Below are 15,923 nucleotides of genomic sequence, written 5' to 3' on the forward strand. Positions count from 1 at the left end.
ACCCCTGTAAGATGCGGGGTAATTAGGGGAACAAGCTTACTTAACCTTTTAAAAGTCCAACTCATAATTAGTGGCCCGGAGCAGCGCCGTTACCCCATCCTTATAAAAACAATGTTTATTGAGGCCAGTCTGAGAATATACATAATGTGAATAATTCCTTTCATTAATTCGCCGACATCTCCGTTTGGAGCCCTGGAAATCAGAGTGATTAATTTATGAGTCTCGCAAGAATTTCCTAAAGGCCCGCCTGTTGATTGCAGCGCCTGACTTTATTTATTAGTCGTTCCAATGAGCTCGCAACTCAAGGCAGCCTGGCAGTTCGTCAAAAAAAAAAAACAAAAAAAAAAAAAACAGCTTTATTTTATATCATCTTACACTTGTCTGTTTGTTTTCCCGAACAGTTGCAAACAGCGATTTACTTGCATTTAAATCTGAGGCGCTTTTTCTTTTTTTTCTTTTTTTTTTAATTTGTAGTTGGAATGACGGTCTAAATTTCTTCCCGACGTAACTTTTTTGATAGGCTCCCCCCCAGCAGAAAATAAACCACAGCGTCAAGTTCGCAGCCAATTACAGAGGGTTACGGCCGCCTGAGTTAAAAGCAAAGGAGAACCCTGCCTCTGGCGGCGAAAACAAGACCCCCAGACAGAAAAAAGTTCCGCAAAGATCAGGCTTCTCCGCTGTGAGGGAGTGCTATAGGCGATGGGCAGAGTGATTAATTACGCTGGAGAGAACCTGTGCCGCGTGTTTCCAATAAATTAGGAGCTCCGGGAACTTTTACGCACACAGGTGAGGAGTTGGATGCGCGCATTTTGAGGATATTGAGGATACAGTTTGAGGAAGGACTGCGCAATCAAAAGGCCATTTCGGACTGTATTCATGACGTTTATCAAAACAGCGCTTTGGAGAAATACCAGAGGTAAAATCCACCTACAGACATACAGGTATATGGTCAAAAAACACGCTGAAGGGGGATCAAAAAGTAATCAGAGAATATTTGAATGTCTGTAAAAATGTCTGTGTCTATTTCATTTCTCAGGTTTGTCCATTTAATTTGCTTTAATATTTGCACAAACAAAATCGGAGAAATATGTAAACTCCATTTTAAGTTAAGTTTATTGCAGAATCTCAACTTAACAGTCGCGAGAAATAATAAATAGATAGAATAAATACACCAAGTTGTGTCTTACATCAATAAATACCATTATTTGCCCACTATTAAATCCACAGATTTGTAATACCCATATGGTTGGAAGTGAGGCGCTTCAAATGGACGGTGGTAATTGCTCCAGCTCGGTGGTGGATGTGGATGACAGCCCGGTCTCCAGTCCCGGCTCCAGCCCCAGTCCGGACGGCCGTCGTCGCGGTGAGCTGCACCGGCCCAGGGCGCTGCAGGCCGGCGCGCTCGGCGGCAGAGGACGCCCGGCGGCGGCCAACGCGGCGCGGGAGAGGAGCCGGGTGCAGACGCTGAGGAACGCGTTCTTGGAGCTCCAGAGGACTTTACCGTCGGTGCCGCCGGATACCAAGCTGTCCAAACTCGACGTGTTGATACTAGCCACCACCTATATTGCCCATTTGACTCGAACACTGCAGGAGGAAGGCGCAGATGAAGGAGAGAGCACAAAACAAACAGAAGCGTTACACTCACTGAAAGGTGAAGGCTACCTGCACCCTGTAAAGGTCAGTGTTATTAATCATCATCATCAAAAAAAAAAGCTGGAACATAACTCTCATGTTTTTGTCAAATTGGTGAGCAGTTTTATATCAGTTATTTATTTTTAATTTTTGTTGTTAAAACTTAAACTTATATTAGATTAAAATTGCTTTTCCAGAAATGGCCAATGCGATCCAGATTGTACGTCGGAGCAACTGGACAGTTCCTGAACAATCCTTCCGACTCAGAGAATCAAGGCCCGTCGTCTTCCTCCTCTTAATAGGCCTACATGAATTTCATGTAGCCACGAAAGCGACATGACATTTGCATGAGCTCCAAAATAAAAATAAAGAAAAAAAAAAACAAAAAAAACTGTCACTGCAGCTCGAAGACGATGTAAATTAATATATTGCGTGAATTTTACTGTATATAACTGTCGAACAAAATACGCATGCATTTTCTTGTTGTTAGTTTATGTGTGCGCCATGCAGCTCCACGCATGTCCCGTGTCTGATCTCTGCAGAAATTCCGCGGAGCCCGTCATGCTTGAGCGTGCACTTTGACTTGAGACATTTGCACTAAATGCATGTGTGAATAACTTAGCATCTGTCATGTGAAGTGGTCTGTCAGAGGGCCGACAATGGAGGCTTTTTATCTCGTGTTTCTTCTTTTTACATGCATGGTTGTAAATGTGTGTTTTTGTGAATAAATTACAAAAGAATGCAAGAAGAAAAGACTTCGAAAAATTTAAGAAAAGCAGACTTGTACGATTAATCTCTTTCTTTCTCTCTTTTTTTTTAAACAAATGCTCTTTTTACAGCATAGGCAATTACATTATTTCATTTATAGCTTTGGTGATATATCAGATAACATATTCTGCCATCCTTAGGTAAGTATAAAAATGTTTCGCGTCAGTAATTAATAGCAGAAATAGATTAAAGGAAAATGTCAAATAAAACCATCTTATCCCGTACATCTACATTTGAATCGCTTTAAATATCAAGGATACGAAGCGAAAAACTGTTAATAAAATAATCACTTGATATTGAGCATAAATAATTATGCTGGAGTTTAAAACATTAACAAACAGAATAAGCTGTCTAATATATTTGTTCTGAAGTCGCAATTTTAAAACGTTGGAAACCATAATTTTGGAGATAATTGCAACAAATGTCTGAATTGTATTTTTTATTATTATTATTATTATTATTATTATTATTATTATTATTATTAATAATAATCTTGCGGCACGTTTTGATACGAGAATCAACTATAATGATGTCAAAATCTTTTTTAAGCATGCACGATTCATTGTTTAATTCCGTTTTTTGCACAATGATGTTTTCAGATGTGTACAAAGTTAAGCTAAAATGACAGAAATACATGTTTTACCGTTTCAATACACAACTTGGGGTTTACTTGCTTGACAATTCATTCGCACCAGATTGTGAACTGCAGCTGCATTTGATGTATTATTGTGGTGGTTTAAATGCGCAGCGTTTGCAGTCCGTGGCGGTCCCTTCTGCTGCGCGTCTCGATGCAGTGCGCAGCTCTGACGCGCAGGAAGGAACAGACAAAGCGGAAGAAGTCCCACTCGGCGCCGAGATTTTGACCAAAGCGTTCCTGCCAGCAGACCGCCGTTTATTTGTACTAATGCTGATCCGTTTAGGTAAGCAGAAGTGCGTTTATGTGTGTGCCTGCCTTTATTTGTTTCAAATGTGGTAACTGGTGTCGTTTATTATGTGGCTGTTAGCCTCTGAATGTGTAGTTAGCACAGATAGCACGTCGTCCACGTGGTTAAGGGACCGCAGCACTGTCTTTCCTCTTTGCTCGCACATCTGCACGTAAAAAGTCGATTTTCTTGTTTCCGTCCAAAACAAGACGGTGATAACTTGGATTATTTCAGTAATCCGGTACGATTTACACTTTTTTTTTTTTTTAGAAGTGTGGATTGCAAAGTCCATGTGGTTTGTGTAAGACGTGAATGTGGACTAACAAAAATGCTATTTTGGATCAGATAATCCTGCACATTAAAATCAAGTCAAGTGTGAATATGTTTGTTGAAAAGTATGCCTGTAGCATTGAGAAGTTAACCACCACTCCCTCCCAGCGTGTCCATGCGCCCTGATAAGAGAACTAGCGCTTTCCCTGAAGGACAACAATAAATCATCCTTTTCGACACCTGAAAGGAGGAAACATGTCCCCTGTTGTCCATATCTTAATTAGAGCAGAGATCCACTGGTCAGAAAGTCATAACAGAGGAGGTAAGGTCATTTTAAAGGTTATGACCTGCTGTTGAACCTGTCCTCAGATTAGCCATGTTAGCTGTGCTCCCAAGCTGTGGCTGGCTGTACCCTCTGACCTTCAGGTGATCAGTCATCTATCCTCACTATAGTGCCTCCTCATTCAGTAGATTTCATTCATCCAAGCACATGATGCGCCTGACAAGGGTAACTCTTGAAAAATGGACAACTTTGTGCACTAACCTTCTCCATTCTGGTTGTTTTTTTTTTCAGATCCTGTCAGTCTTCACCATGTGGCCATAAGGTGAGTTTATAACAGCTTCCTATTGTTATAAACAATAGTGACTACTGTTGCTGTAGTGATGAGTTCACCTTTCGCCGTTTACCCATCAGACAATAAAATGGTGATAATGTGACTAACTGAAACGCCAGCATAATAAAAAGCAATTTCTGATGAGGGTGCATTTTCATTTATACAGAAAGATGATTACTGTTTAATTTTCACCCAATAATTTAGATTTGTCATGTTGGTGATCAGAGACGCAGCCATTTATCTCCATCCAGATTGAGGTGAGTAATCTTACGCAATTTCCTTTGATAACTACACAAATATTCATTAAATATACCAGGCTAACTTCTAAAGCTATATAGTGAGGTCAGAAATGTTGAGGTCTGCTTTGTAAAGTAGGAAAAGTCTAAAAAGTAGCTTAATTCACAACTGGAACAGTGATGAATTCACCTTTTCGCCGTTTACCCATCAGACTTTAGAGTGGTGAGATGGTGACGACTGAATTTCCAGTCTCAATTTCACCTGTAGTCTTCCTTCAGTGTTTTATTTGGAAAAAGACAAATCATTTTGTTTCTTAATTTTTCAAATATTCTCTAAATTCTGCAGGTGTTGGGTTGCAGCTTTTTTTTTAAAGAACATCCCTAAATGCTGGTAAGTCAACATTGTATGTATTCAGCAGGCTTATATTTCAAGCTGTAATGATGAGTTCCACCTTTCGCCGTTTACCCGTCAGACAATAAAATGGTGATAATGTGACAAACTGAAATGCCAGCATAATAAGCCATTCTGGTGAGAGTGCATTTTCATTTACAAAGAAAGATAATTACTGTTTAATTTTCCCCCAATAATTTAGATTTGTCATGTTGGTGATCAGAGACGCAGCCATTTATCTCCATCCAGATTGAGGTGAGTAATCTTATGTAACAAGTACTAATTAAATATACCAGGCTAACTTTTAAAGCATTGTATTTAGGTCAGAAATGTTGAGGTCTGCTTTGTAAAGTAGGAAAAGTTTAAAAAGTAGTATAATTCTCAGCTGGAACAGTGATGAATTTACCTTTTTGCCGTTTACCCATCAGACTTTAGAGTGGTGAGATGGTGATGACTGAATTTCCAGCTGCAGCCTCAGTTTCATCTGTAGTCTTCCTTCAGTGTTTGATTTGGAAGAAGACAAATATTGTTGTCGTTTACTTTTTCAAATATTTTCTAACTGTTGCAGGTGATTGGTTGCAGCTTTTTTAAATGCTGGTAAGTCAATATTGTATTTATTCAGCAGGCATTCGAGTTGTAATGGTGAGTTCCACCGTTTTGCCGTTTACCCATCAGACCTAAACGGAATGCTGAAAACGTGACAAACTGAACTAGTACTGTTCTTACCTTTACTTAAATGATTGCTTTCATTTTTAACTCATTTTCTGATTATTTTGGCAGGTGTCTGCAACCAGTTGAGTGAGTGCACATTTGTGAAAGAATGGGTCGCTATCGGGAGCTCAGTGAATTCCAGTGTGGAGCTGTGATAGGATGTCACCGGTGCAACAAATCCAGTCGTGAAATTTCCTTGTTCCTAAATGTTACACAGTCAACTGCCAGCCGTGTTGTAAGAAAATGGAAGTGTTTGCGAATGACAACAACTCTGCCACGAAGAGGTAGGCCACGTAAACTGACGGAGCGGGGTCAGCAGATGCCGATACACATAGTGCGACGAGGTCACCAACTTTCTGCAGAGTCAATCACTACAGACCTCCAAACTTAGTACCAGTGAAAGGAACTCTGAATGCTTCAGCATACCAAGACATTTTGGACAATTCCACACTCCCAACTTTGTGGGAACAGTTTGGAGCTGACCCCTTCCTCTTCCAACATGACTCTGCATCAGTCCATCAGTGGATGGCAGAGTCTGAACTTGACTGGCCTGCACAGAGTCCTCACCTTAACCCGATAGAACACCTTTGGGATGAATTAGAGCAGAGACTGAGTGCCAGACCTTCTCGTCCAAATGTGCTTCTGGAGTAATGGTCAAAAATTCCTATAAACGCACTCATAAACCTTCCCAGAAGAGGTGAGGCTGTTCTAGCTGCAAAGTGTGGACCGTCATTGAATCCTATGGATTAGGAGTGGGATGTCACTTAAACTCATGTGAGTCAAGACAGGTGAGCCAATAGTTTTGGCAATATAGTGTATTACAATTCTGTAAGTTTAATTTAAGGCTGCTGTTAAATTGATACTTGACTCAAATCTGTTCATGTTATTTCTTATTTTATACTTTGTGTGAAAATGCATGCTCCTATTTGCTTTTCACTTTGCTACTGCAGGACAATAAAGTATATTTCTAAAATGTTTTTTTTTTTTGTCTTTCAAGTCACATTTCTGTTATAAATAATAAACTTTATAAATCTAAATTGCTGCAGAATGTGTGACTTTGAATTGTGTTGCTTTTTCTTCCTACCTTACTGAATAGTTTTGAGAGATGTTACTCCTCTGTAATATACGCATCGGCCCCTGGTGCGAATGTATAGACAAAGCGCAAGATGATCTGGTGGAGCTCGTCCAGAGCGGCGTCTCTCCTTTGTAGACCGTCCACATCTCCCAAGTCACAAGGAAAAACTGCATCAGGGGGGATAACCAGGGCAGAGGCCCCTGGAGGAGACACCAGCACAGGAGAAAGACTAAATGTACAATAAGTCAGTGAAATACTCTCACAATATTTAAATGTATATATGAAGTATACCAGATGATGTAATAACGTTTATCACGGTGTTAATTACCAGAGGAAAGTTGGTGGATATAAACAATTAATATATTCCATGCTATCTCTATTCACTGGGTGTATTAGAAGTGTGAAAGAATATCATTAGGATTTCAGAACCCTGAAATGGACCTTATTGATTGTGAACTGCTGTCAGCTGTACCATAAAATGAATCCTGTTAAATGTCTGTGTAGATGTTGCGCTCCAATCTGATGTAATGTAAGTACCCGGTTAACCTTTTGTGTTTTTCCCTTTTTTTTTGTGCAGTGTGTAGTAAATGAAAAAATTTCAAATTCGTTTCAGTAAATACTTTTGGGATCCTTAAACTGTATTTACATTGATCTGACCCATTACGTGTCCATTGGGTTAAATAAGCGTATATTTTATATTCATGGTGACGTAAGCAACATAATTTTGTCTGCTTCATTTGCTGTTTCTATTGCATCATTTTACGTAAGTAAAACATTTGTAACGTATCGCTGGTTTAGTTAGAAAAAGAGACACATTGAACCACAAGTTCAATATTAACTTTTTATACAATATAATGTATCATGGTGCAATAAGTCATCAGTCTCAAAATACTTTTGTCTCAAATCTTTTAAAAAGATCCATCTGAAGGGTGATTATTTTTCAGGGAGCCTACATTGAAAGGATTGAAGTATATTTTAAACATAAAAATATATATTAATGGTTTAAATTAAATGGTGAAGTTGAATCTAGTCAAAATAAACTATTAGTAATTAAACAAATGTTATCAACTGCAAAGATAAACATACAGTACATGATATTTAAAGGCAATTCAGGGAATAAAGGTTCAGGCTTTATTTAGTTGATGAAAGATTTAATGGCACCTAGTCTCTGAAAATGTAAATTAGATTTTTGTTCATAATGGTGATTTCTAAATACCCGGCCTAACTTTGAGGATGATTAAGAAAAAAAACGAGTTCACCAGAGTAAGGCCAAATGGGTTCTGATATCTGAAAACATCCTGATCAGACATCTTGTCACCTCTCAGTTAATCTGACAGGTACTCGGCTCACTTGACTGAGAATCTCTGCACTTTTACTGGACTCAACCTCAAGATTGTCTCGCCAGGAAGACTCTGGATGTTTTCAAGGCTCAGTAATTTGCCTCTTTCTATTTCAAAACCAAATTCTAAACAATTTAAAAAAACGTGTCTTTCTAAAGGATTAAAGATGTTGATGAATAAACAAAATGATGGAATTGGTTCAGCATTCCAGAGGTCATTGTGTTTCCATTTTGTCCTGTCTCTGAGCCCTCTAACTCAGCTCTCAGAAGCCCACAGGAGACATTTGTTTGCTACATGGCAGATTGTCATAGATTAAGGAAAAGGTAAAAGGTGCACAAGCTACAGGGAAAACCGAAGCCTTAAGAGCCTTACCAAGGTGACTGATCTTCATGAGCCACCACACACAGATGTATCCAGCGTTTTGGGTACAACTGTCAAATACCTTATGCCACTCCTGAACCGGGAGTGGCTATGTTATTAAACTTCCTTTTATTTATTTTTTTATTTTTTCAGATGAAAAATCAAGGTTTCTGTTTATGGAGGAACAGCGGAGAGTCACAGAATCTTCCTTAAGATCAAGTCAGAAGTTTTCAGTGTTGTTTCTGTGATTACTTAGCCGAGCAATTTTTAAAGCAGGTTATGCTTTTAATATTGTTTAAATCATCAATGAGCTTGATTGGCCAGCAAACTAAGCCTGACAGTAAATCAATTTGTCAGTCGAAAGTAAGATGCTGAAGATCTGAGGGGTGCTATTAAAGCAACCCCGACTAAACGTATCCGTTTATGTAACTTTTATCAGTGTTTTTGTCATACTTTATTCATTTTTAGCTGTAAGCCATGATCATATAAATTACCAGAAATAAACAGTGTGTGTGCATTGAATCTAATCCATCAACTGGTATAACTCACACCTACATGATGATGTAAATGTGAAACTGCAAATGTGCGAACTTTAGAGGAGCTAATAAAAAAACTACTACCATGCTTGAGAGTGACTGAGTTTTCACACAGCAGCACAGCGATCACTGCGTCTTCCTCCAGCACTTTAGTCCTGAGGCATAGCTTGCAGTGAGCCTCGGCCAAAGAGATCCTGTGACCAAACAACAGGAAAGAATGAAACCTGCTAAATGACAGCATTTATGCTTGGTGACGTTTTAAAATTAAAAGTGTATAGCTTAGGGTTTAAATGAATGAATCAAAGTTGATAGAGGGTGTGAGCAACAAATATGTTCAGATTAAGAGTGTGGCTTGCTTCTCCTTCTACTTACTGAAAACAGATTTGTTTTCATAAGTTTTAGCTCCACATAAAAGTGTCACCACAGTGGAAGAGATTTGTAAACAGTTGTCATAATCCAGTGAAAAATGGAGGAGCAAAGGTTTGAACTTGGATGCCATCTAGTGGATGGTGGCAAAATTACACTGGAAAACATTGTACTTGGGGAAAAATGTGACATCAAGAGTAAAACAATGCCACCATCTGGTATTTTGCAGGAGAGTGCTTACAGCAGTTTGATGGAGGCCAAAGAAATCTTGACTCCCTGACTCTGAGTGCGAGCTCGACGGCTCGCCATGTAGTAACCATGGATCAGTTTCTTTGCGTCGGGGCTGAGCTCCACTTCCAAACCACGAGAATGAGCCACGAGCTGAAAAACCAAACGCTTAGAAAATGAAAATGAAATAAACAATAAATCAATGAAAAGAGCCTTGCAACAGAACTCGTTTGGAAACCTCCTGGTAGTCTTCAGTGGAAAAATCCCAGCAAGATGGATGAGGGTGACTTCCAGGTTGCACAGTCTGCTGGAGGGTGTGGACAGCCTGGGCGACTACGCCCCGCTCTCCCACCCTGTCTCCACCCTGAATGACGAGGCCAAAGGTTTCTGCTAGCTGGGCTTGCACAGGACCCATGTCCTGCTCGCAATAAAAATAAAACGGAATCAGATCTCAACAGTGCTGTTGTCAAAACGTAACTATCACCAACAATTTATCCATATGCGAACACATTATATCTTAAACTTAACGTTATAATTTGCACACTTTATTTCTCCACATCTTAATTTTCAGACATTTTAAGATTACATTTCCTCTGACTCAAATTTTTTATTTTTTTAAAGTTTATAACAAAAAGCATTATATGTAAAAGCTTACAATAGTCATTTTCTATTATTTTCATGTTCTACAAATCATGAAACAAGTCAGCTTCTTATTTATGAGTTTAGTAAAAGCGATATTATAGCTTTTTGTACATCTGTACCAAATAAGAATAGCTCAATTTAAAAATCTATATTTTTAATCACTTAAATTTATACATTAACATAGACTAATAAGTATCTTAAGCACATTGATGATCATAATATTTTTATTCTGTTTGTAAGAAAAAAAAAAGATTTTTTACAGATCTTTGGTGAGAATTTATGCAAAACCCAAGGTAAGAATCAAATATATGGATTAAAACTCTAATATAGTTATTCAGATGTGAAGCGACCATTTTATGTATGAGTTCCCAGTAATTAAGTGTACAACAAAATGATTATGAATAAAATGTTAAACTACAGTGTCAAATGCGAAATATTTAGTTTAAATATACGGTAAGAACCAGTGGAAAAAAATCTAGTGATGTTTTACAAATTGAGTTTTGCCTTTCATTAAACAGAATACGAAATAAAGTCATGAAACTCAAGCTTTTCTCCAGACCTAGAAAATGATAAATGCAGTTTCCATATTTTTCCAGTCTTCACTCTTTAAGATAACTAAGCTGCTCAAGTTTCCTTTTATGCCATCATGTCATAGAAATAACCTCTGAATTCAGTAAAACTCTAAAGAAATTATGTTGTCCAGACATCTTGTTGCATGACATTATGTTGTCACAGCACTCACTGCAGTTCCCAGTACAGCTGAGTCCGCCCTCCCAGACCGCTGAGAGGAGTCAGTGAGAGCCCAGAAGTTGCACTGGACAGGAAAGGAAAGCTGCTGGTCAGCTTCCTCTCCGTACTTCTTCCCAGGGATGAACACAGACACAGAGCGGCTCTCCAGAACTGACAAAATAAAGACATGCACTCCTAAACCTTCATCAAAAAATGCTGCTCTTACCAAACCAGGAGGAGGGGGCAAACCTGACTGTATGTTGTCCAGTTTGTCCTTTCTGTAAAAGCCAAGATCTCCCAGCATGCAAATGCCCCCAGAGGCGAGTAGTGCAGAGCCAGCGTGGATGTTGGCGGTTCCTGCTCCATGTTCATCTCGGGACAGAGAGGCAAACATCTCAGTGGAGGCCTGATGTCTGACCCCGCGACACGCCAGACTCAAACTGTATGCCATTAGTCTATCACAAAAAGGAGGGGAGAATCATTGGAGTCAAGCTTTGTTTACATTTAATGACATTACGGTTGCTCATTGACATTGTTTTACCTGTCTAATACAAGTGTGTCAGCTGTGACCACCAGGAGATCCAAACTGGGATCGTTTGCATCAGTTCTGGTCTGCACCAAGCTGAGCAGCAGACACAGTTTAAGTGTGTTGTACAAGCCAGGAGGAGTCAGGTCCAGTCCAAAGCAGTGAGCGACGATGGCGGGGAACCTCCAAGGAGAAGAAGCCACGCACTCCGACAGCTCCAGGAATCTGGGGGACACTTTAAGGCAGCCTGGAGGGAGAGCTGTGAAACATGACAAATATAGAGAAACAGTGCAATACTCATACCCCATAAACATTTTAACATCCTGTCAGCAGCTGAGGTTGGATAATCTGTTAAGTCAATAACTATAAACATCAACTCCGCCAATTAGGCCTTCATGGAAGAGCAGCAGGAAGAAAACCACAGGTAATCTCAAATACAAACAGTAAGGAACAAAGAACGGCTTGAAAAACTTAACATTCTGTGGGAGGTTGGGGTTGTACACAGAGGTGGGCAGAATAGCACACCTGTATAAGTAAAGTATAAGTAAAAAGCTTCCATTCAAAAAATGAACATAAATAGACTGAAAAGAAAATGTTTGCCAATTTTGAAATTCAAAGACTAAAATATAAACTAATGCGAATAGAACACAAAATAAGGCAGAAGAAACTCATGTTAAGCATAGTTGCTGCCCACCTCTGTTTGAATCATGACAAAAAGTTCAACAGGTTTATGTTAATCCTGCTCAACATGTGTGAAGATTTCTCTTATTATGTCTCTATTATCTACAGGTCTAAGCTTTAACTGTGGGTTAATTTTGAGATTCTTTCTGCCTTACAATGTGGCTCCCATGGCTGAACACTGTTTGCCTCCATGCTCCAGGTAATGCTCGGCCACTGATGCACAAGCACAGGGATGCCTACCACCCTGTAGAGTCGACCGATTGTCATCGAGTGGCACAGTTCATCTGTGTGAGGAGAGGGAAAACAAAGCAGTAACACTCAACAGGGTTTTCATTAAAAAGACACCCACACTAAACACAGAGAAACAAGAGAAACAAAGTGAGGCGTTCAGGACAAAGATTTCTCTGTGAGCGACCAGCATGGCTGGCTAATGAGTGTTTCTTGCACTTATTAACATATGTGTTTAGTAATCGGAACTGCCTGTATTGGGTTCCTCTACATGACTGGGTCAACAGAATATGTTAATCCTATTGCTGAGATCTGCTGAGCTCTCATGGGTTCTGGCAGGACGATGTTATTAGAAGGGGCAGAAACACTTAGTATCACAACATGGGACGGTTAGCCACGCAAAAACCTATTTACATGAACTCACTCTTTCTACTATTGTGCTGCAGAATGATTTCGTCTAGGTTTTTAGCTAATATCTTGTACATGGAGATGGTGTTGAGCAGCCTTTTGGCATTCAAATTATGGTCCCTTGATAATCTGACACTAGTCCAATGGGCTGGGTCAGAGCTGTATCTCTTAACAGCTAGCTGCGCTAACCAGCAAACTCTTTGACAAGCGATCAAAGAAACATAATTTGATTGGCTAAAATCTGCTTGACTTGATATAATGCTAACTTTGCACTGCTTTGACAAATGAGAATCAGAGTCTTCATATTTATCTCCAGGACATTATGCACTTTTTTGCTATTGGTCTATCTCACAAAATAAAAGAAAAAACATTCTCTGTGGCAACAACACTATGAAATGTGGACAGATTTAGCAGTGTGAATACTTCTGTAAAGAGATGTATGCATTGTTCAGACAATAGCAAGGTCACTAAAGACTTACCTCTGAGAAACAGAGTGACAGATTGGTATCTGAAAGAGCTCTGCTGTCGGCCTCTCAGAACATCCAACGCTCCAACATGGATCAGCTCCACCAGCTGTTTGTCTGTTTCCAGAAAACTGATTGGATTAAACATGTACACACAACACATATTCTGTAAATCGTCTGACCTGGTAAGAAAGTGTCTCACCTCCTAACACTCTAAACTTCACATCCTCCCTCAGCTGGGAGCTGCAGATCATGCAGCTGAAGTCGTTTCTCACCGTGGCTGACTCAGTGGCTCCAGGTGTGTGAACTCGGATGTGGTGGAATCCTTTAAAAGAAAGCACACAGACAATGTATCCAAACTAAAAGTATATTAACACCCTTTTTCAGAGGTGAGCTTTACCATAAAACACAAAATTTATGGCGCGTTTGTACAGCTCAGAGAAGCTTGAGAGTCAATAGTTGCTACGATACGATCACATTATTTCTTTCACACGTCCTGAACTCTATTAGATGCCAAAGGCAACTGATTAAAACTTTCTCCTGATCTAATCAGCTCATACTGACGTTAAACTGGTTCTTTGGGTATTGTGTGTAAACAGAATTTAGGTTTAGTTCTGGCATTTTGTGTTTTTTATGTTCATTAGAAAACCATAAAACATCAGAGGAAACATGACATGATAGGAACTTGAATAAAAATAAAGAAGAAGAAGTCTGGCAAATTTGGATCCAAATATAAATAAACTGAAGAGTGGGCTAAAACTTTTAAAAGTACTAAATAGGACAAAGGAAACCCACAGATGCATGTGTTCATAATTTCTTTCTGAAGTTTACCTGTAGCTCCAGGGCAGTCATCATCAGTACAAAGGAATCTTGCCCCCTGGGTGTATTTCATGACCCTCGTTATGGCAATGACTGCCCCCTCCATGGAGACGGGCCTCATAGGACCGTACACTTGGTGAAAACCACTAAGGTCCAACGTGTACTCAGGGAATGGAGGAAGATGTGTAAAATTCAGAGAAACATTCACCTCGAATGAAAATAAGAGAAATAAAAGTCTGACTTAAGCACTTTTACTTTATTCACAGCACTTTGTTAAAATATTTATATCCCTTGAACATTGACATATTTAGTTGGCTTAAATTCTAGAGTTTCAGTGAATTTAATTAATTATTACATTATTTAGCTTAAATGCTGAATAGTTCCTTCTGTCTTTTTCTAGACAGAAAGTTGTCAATTACTTTATCAAGTTCAAAGCAGCTTGATAAATTTGACGATTAACCAATCAGAAAGATAAGCATGTCAATTAAAATTGTAACTTATATTTTATAATAATGACTGGAAAAACAGATTATATTGTATAAAAAATTACAAACTTTACTTATTATTAAAAAAATGTATTACATTTAATTTTTAATTTAGCATTTTTTTCTCATCTTCCCCTAAACTTTTTGAGGCCTCCTTAGGGTCACGTTGTGGTCCCCCAGGGGCCGCCGGTCCTCACTTAGAAGAACATTGATGCAGGATATTGTTTCATAAACTAACATCCCTTGGACTTCATTATATTTTTTTTTCACAAACGCTCTCAAACAAACCTCTGAGGCCTTCAAATAAATTTATCTTGGAACTGAGATTAAATTAATTGGATACAGAGAGAGACTTCTAAGGTTAATTGAATTATTTAATTTCATTTACCGGTATTAGAGTACTAGGGGTTGACTAAATATCCAGTCTTATTGTCAGATTTGTAAAAACAGTGTCTCATTTGGCCTATCGTAAAAAAAAAAAAAAATCCAATACGATTTGTGGTTATAATCAGACAAAAAGTAAACAAGTCAAAATAGTAATAATACATTTCCAATAAACTGTAGTGGTGATTATAATTTGGTTATCAATGAGACATAAGGACATTGTTTTCATACCTGACTCGCTGTATGTATTTTGTCAGTAAGTGAAAGTGTTTTTATAGCCAAAAAACACACCTGAATGAAGGAATAAAGGTATAAAGTTAGCCTTACTGCACGGGTTTAATCTCATTTTAGCTGGGTCATCTTGAAGTTTTCACTTACTGACTGAAACAGACCGGTCGCTCTGAGGGGATCATGCAGAACACAGTCCCCTAGCCTAGGATCCATTTCTATTAAATCTGAAGGATTTACAAGAACCCTGAACCTGTAGACTGCCTCGGTCTGCTGGGGGTCTGATGACGGGGAGCAAAAGTTAGTTAGCGAAGGTAAATAGCTTCATGTAGCCTACAGCTAAATTATTACCGTTTAGAGGTCTGCAGTCGTCCGCAAGTTTCTGAAGACCACCACTTCTGTCCAAATAAACCAGAACCGATTCTTTCAATGATAAAATGTCAGCCATTTGTTTAAAATATAAAAAGATAATCTGGATAAATTTTTTTGTTCAACGCTACGACGAAGTTAGCCTCCGATTCGCGGCTTCCACTGAGTTCACAGTTGGGCTCGGGAACCCACCTGGGGTCACAAATATGAAAGTTTGGGGTCATAAAGGTCTCTTCAGAAATTAACCTAATAGCAATAATAATTATGAGAAAGCATACTGAGTTTAGGGATGTAAAAAGAGAAACAAAAATGATTGGAAAATAAATAAAACCAACATTTTGTCCACTATGGCTTGCTGGATAGTTATGTTAATTATATCTTTGTACCAATTCTAACTGACTTGTTTGAAATGCTTGTACTCATGCCTGTACTCATTGCTTGAATAGGTTGATAGTTTCTTGGTGGCACTAGAGTTGTGTGTCCCCTGCATAGCTACTTATCTTAGCATTT

The 15,923-nt window shown here is 38.9% G+C and overlaps 2 protein-coding genes and 1 long non-coding RNA gene across 5 annotated transcripts; 2 read left to right on the plus strand and 1 right to left on the minus strand.

Moving 5' to 3' along the window:
* Nucleotides 1-415: 415 nt before the first annotated feature.
* On the plus strand, nt 416-2,587 carry tcf24 (transcription factor 24). Its single transcript, XM_028005205.1, is given in 4 exon segments — nt 416-916; nt 919-941; nt 1,228-1,677; nt 1,830-2,587. Coding segments are annotated over 4 exon segments (615 nt in total). The 5' UTR covers nt 416-876; the 3' UTR covers nt 1,932-2,587.
* On the minus strand, nt 1,452-15,594 carry mcmdc2 (minichromosome maintenance domain containing 2). 2 transcript variants are annotated; one of them, XM_028005199.1, is made up of 15 exons: nt 15,396-15,594; nt 15,195-15,325; nt 15,048-15,107; nt 13,960-14,155; nt 13,331-13,453; nt 13,144-13,245; nt 12,184-12,312; nt 11,363-11,606; nt 11,071-11,276; nt 10,835-10,992; nt 9,689-9,868; nt 9,464-9,603; nt 8,941-9,050; nt 6,630-6,820; nt 1,452-1,584 (listed from the first exon to the last, which is right to left on the minus strand). In XM_028005199.1, exons 1-14 carry the CDS (start codon nt 15,490-15,492, stop codon nt 6,654-6,656), a joined length of 2,043 nt encoding a protein of 680 aa, XP_027861000.1. In that variant the 5' UTR covers nt 15,493-15,594; the 3' UTR covers nt 1,452-1,584; nt 6,630-6,653. The 2 variants fall into 2 exon arrangements, with proteins under 2 accessions (XP_027861000.1, XP_027861001.1); XM_028005200.1 differs by lacking the exons at nt 1,452-1,584; nt 13,960-14,155; nt 15,048-15,107; nt 15,195-15,325 and having other exon boundaries at nt 6,439-6,820; nt 15,396-15,592.
* Nucleotides 3,226-6,593, plus strand: LOC114136855 (uncharacterized). 2 transcript variants are annotated; one of them, XR_003593881.1, is made up of 7 exons: nt 3,226-3,320; nt 4,168-4,198; nt 4,412-4,464; nt 4,790-4,834; nt 5,037-5,089; nt 5,403-5,476; nt 5,615-6,593. It is a non-coding gene; the product is annotated as an uncharacterized LOC114136855 (long non-coding RNA). The 2 variants fall into 2 exon arrangements; XR_003593880.1 differs by having other exon boundaries at nt 5,403-5,431; nt 5,615-6,029.
* Nucleotides 15,595-15,923: the final 329 nt, after the last annotated feature.

The sequence above is a fragment of the Xiphophorus couchianus genome, chromosome 21 (genome assembly GCF_001444195.1).
Source record: "Xiphophorus couchianus chromosome 21, X_couchianus-1.0, whole genome shotgun sequence".
Lineage (NCBI taxonomy): Eukaryota > Metazoa > Chordata > Actinopteri > Cyprinodontiformes > Poeciliidae > Xiphophorus > Xiphophorus couchianus.

Excerpts from the sequence above, each read along its gene's own strand:
- mcmdc2 (XM_028005199.1), bottom strand. The coding sequence starts at position 15,492 with ATGGCTGACATTTTATCATTGAAAGAATCGGTTCTGGTTTATTTGGAC. Across the intron at positions 13,454-13,959 it reads TGACTGCCCTGGAGCTACAG|GATTCCACCACATCCGAGTT; the intron begins GTAAACTTCAGA and ends TTTCTTTTAAAG. Across the intron at positions 9,051-9,463 it reads TTGGCCTCCATCAAACTGCT|GATCTCTTTGGCCGAGGCTC; the intron begins GTAAGCACTCTC and ends GTTTGGTCACAG.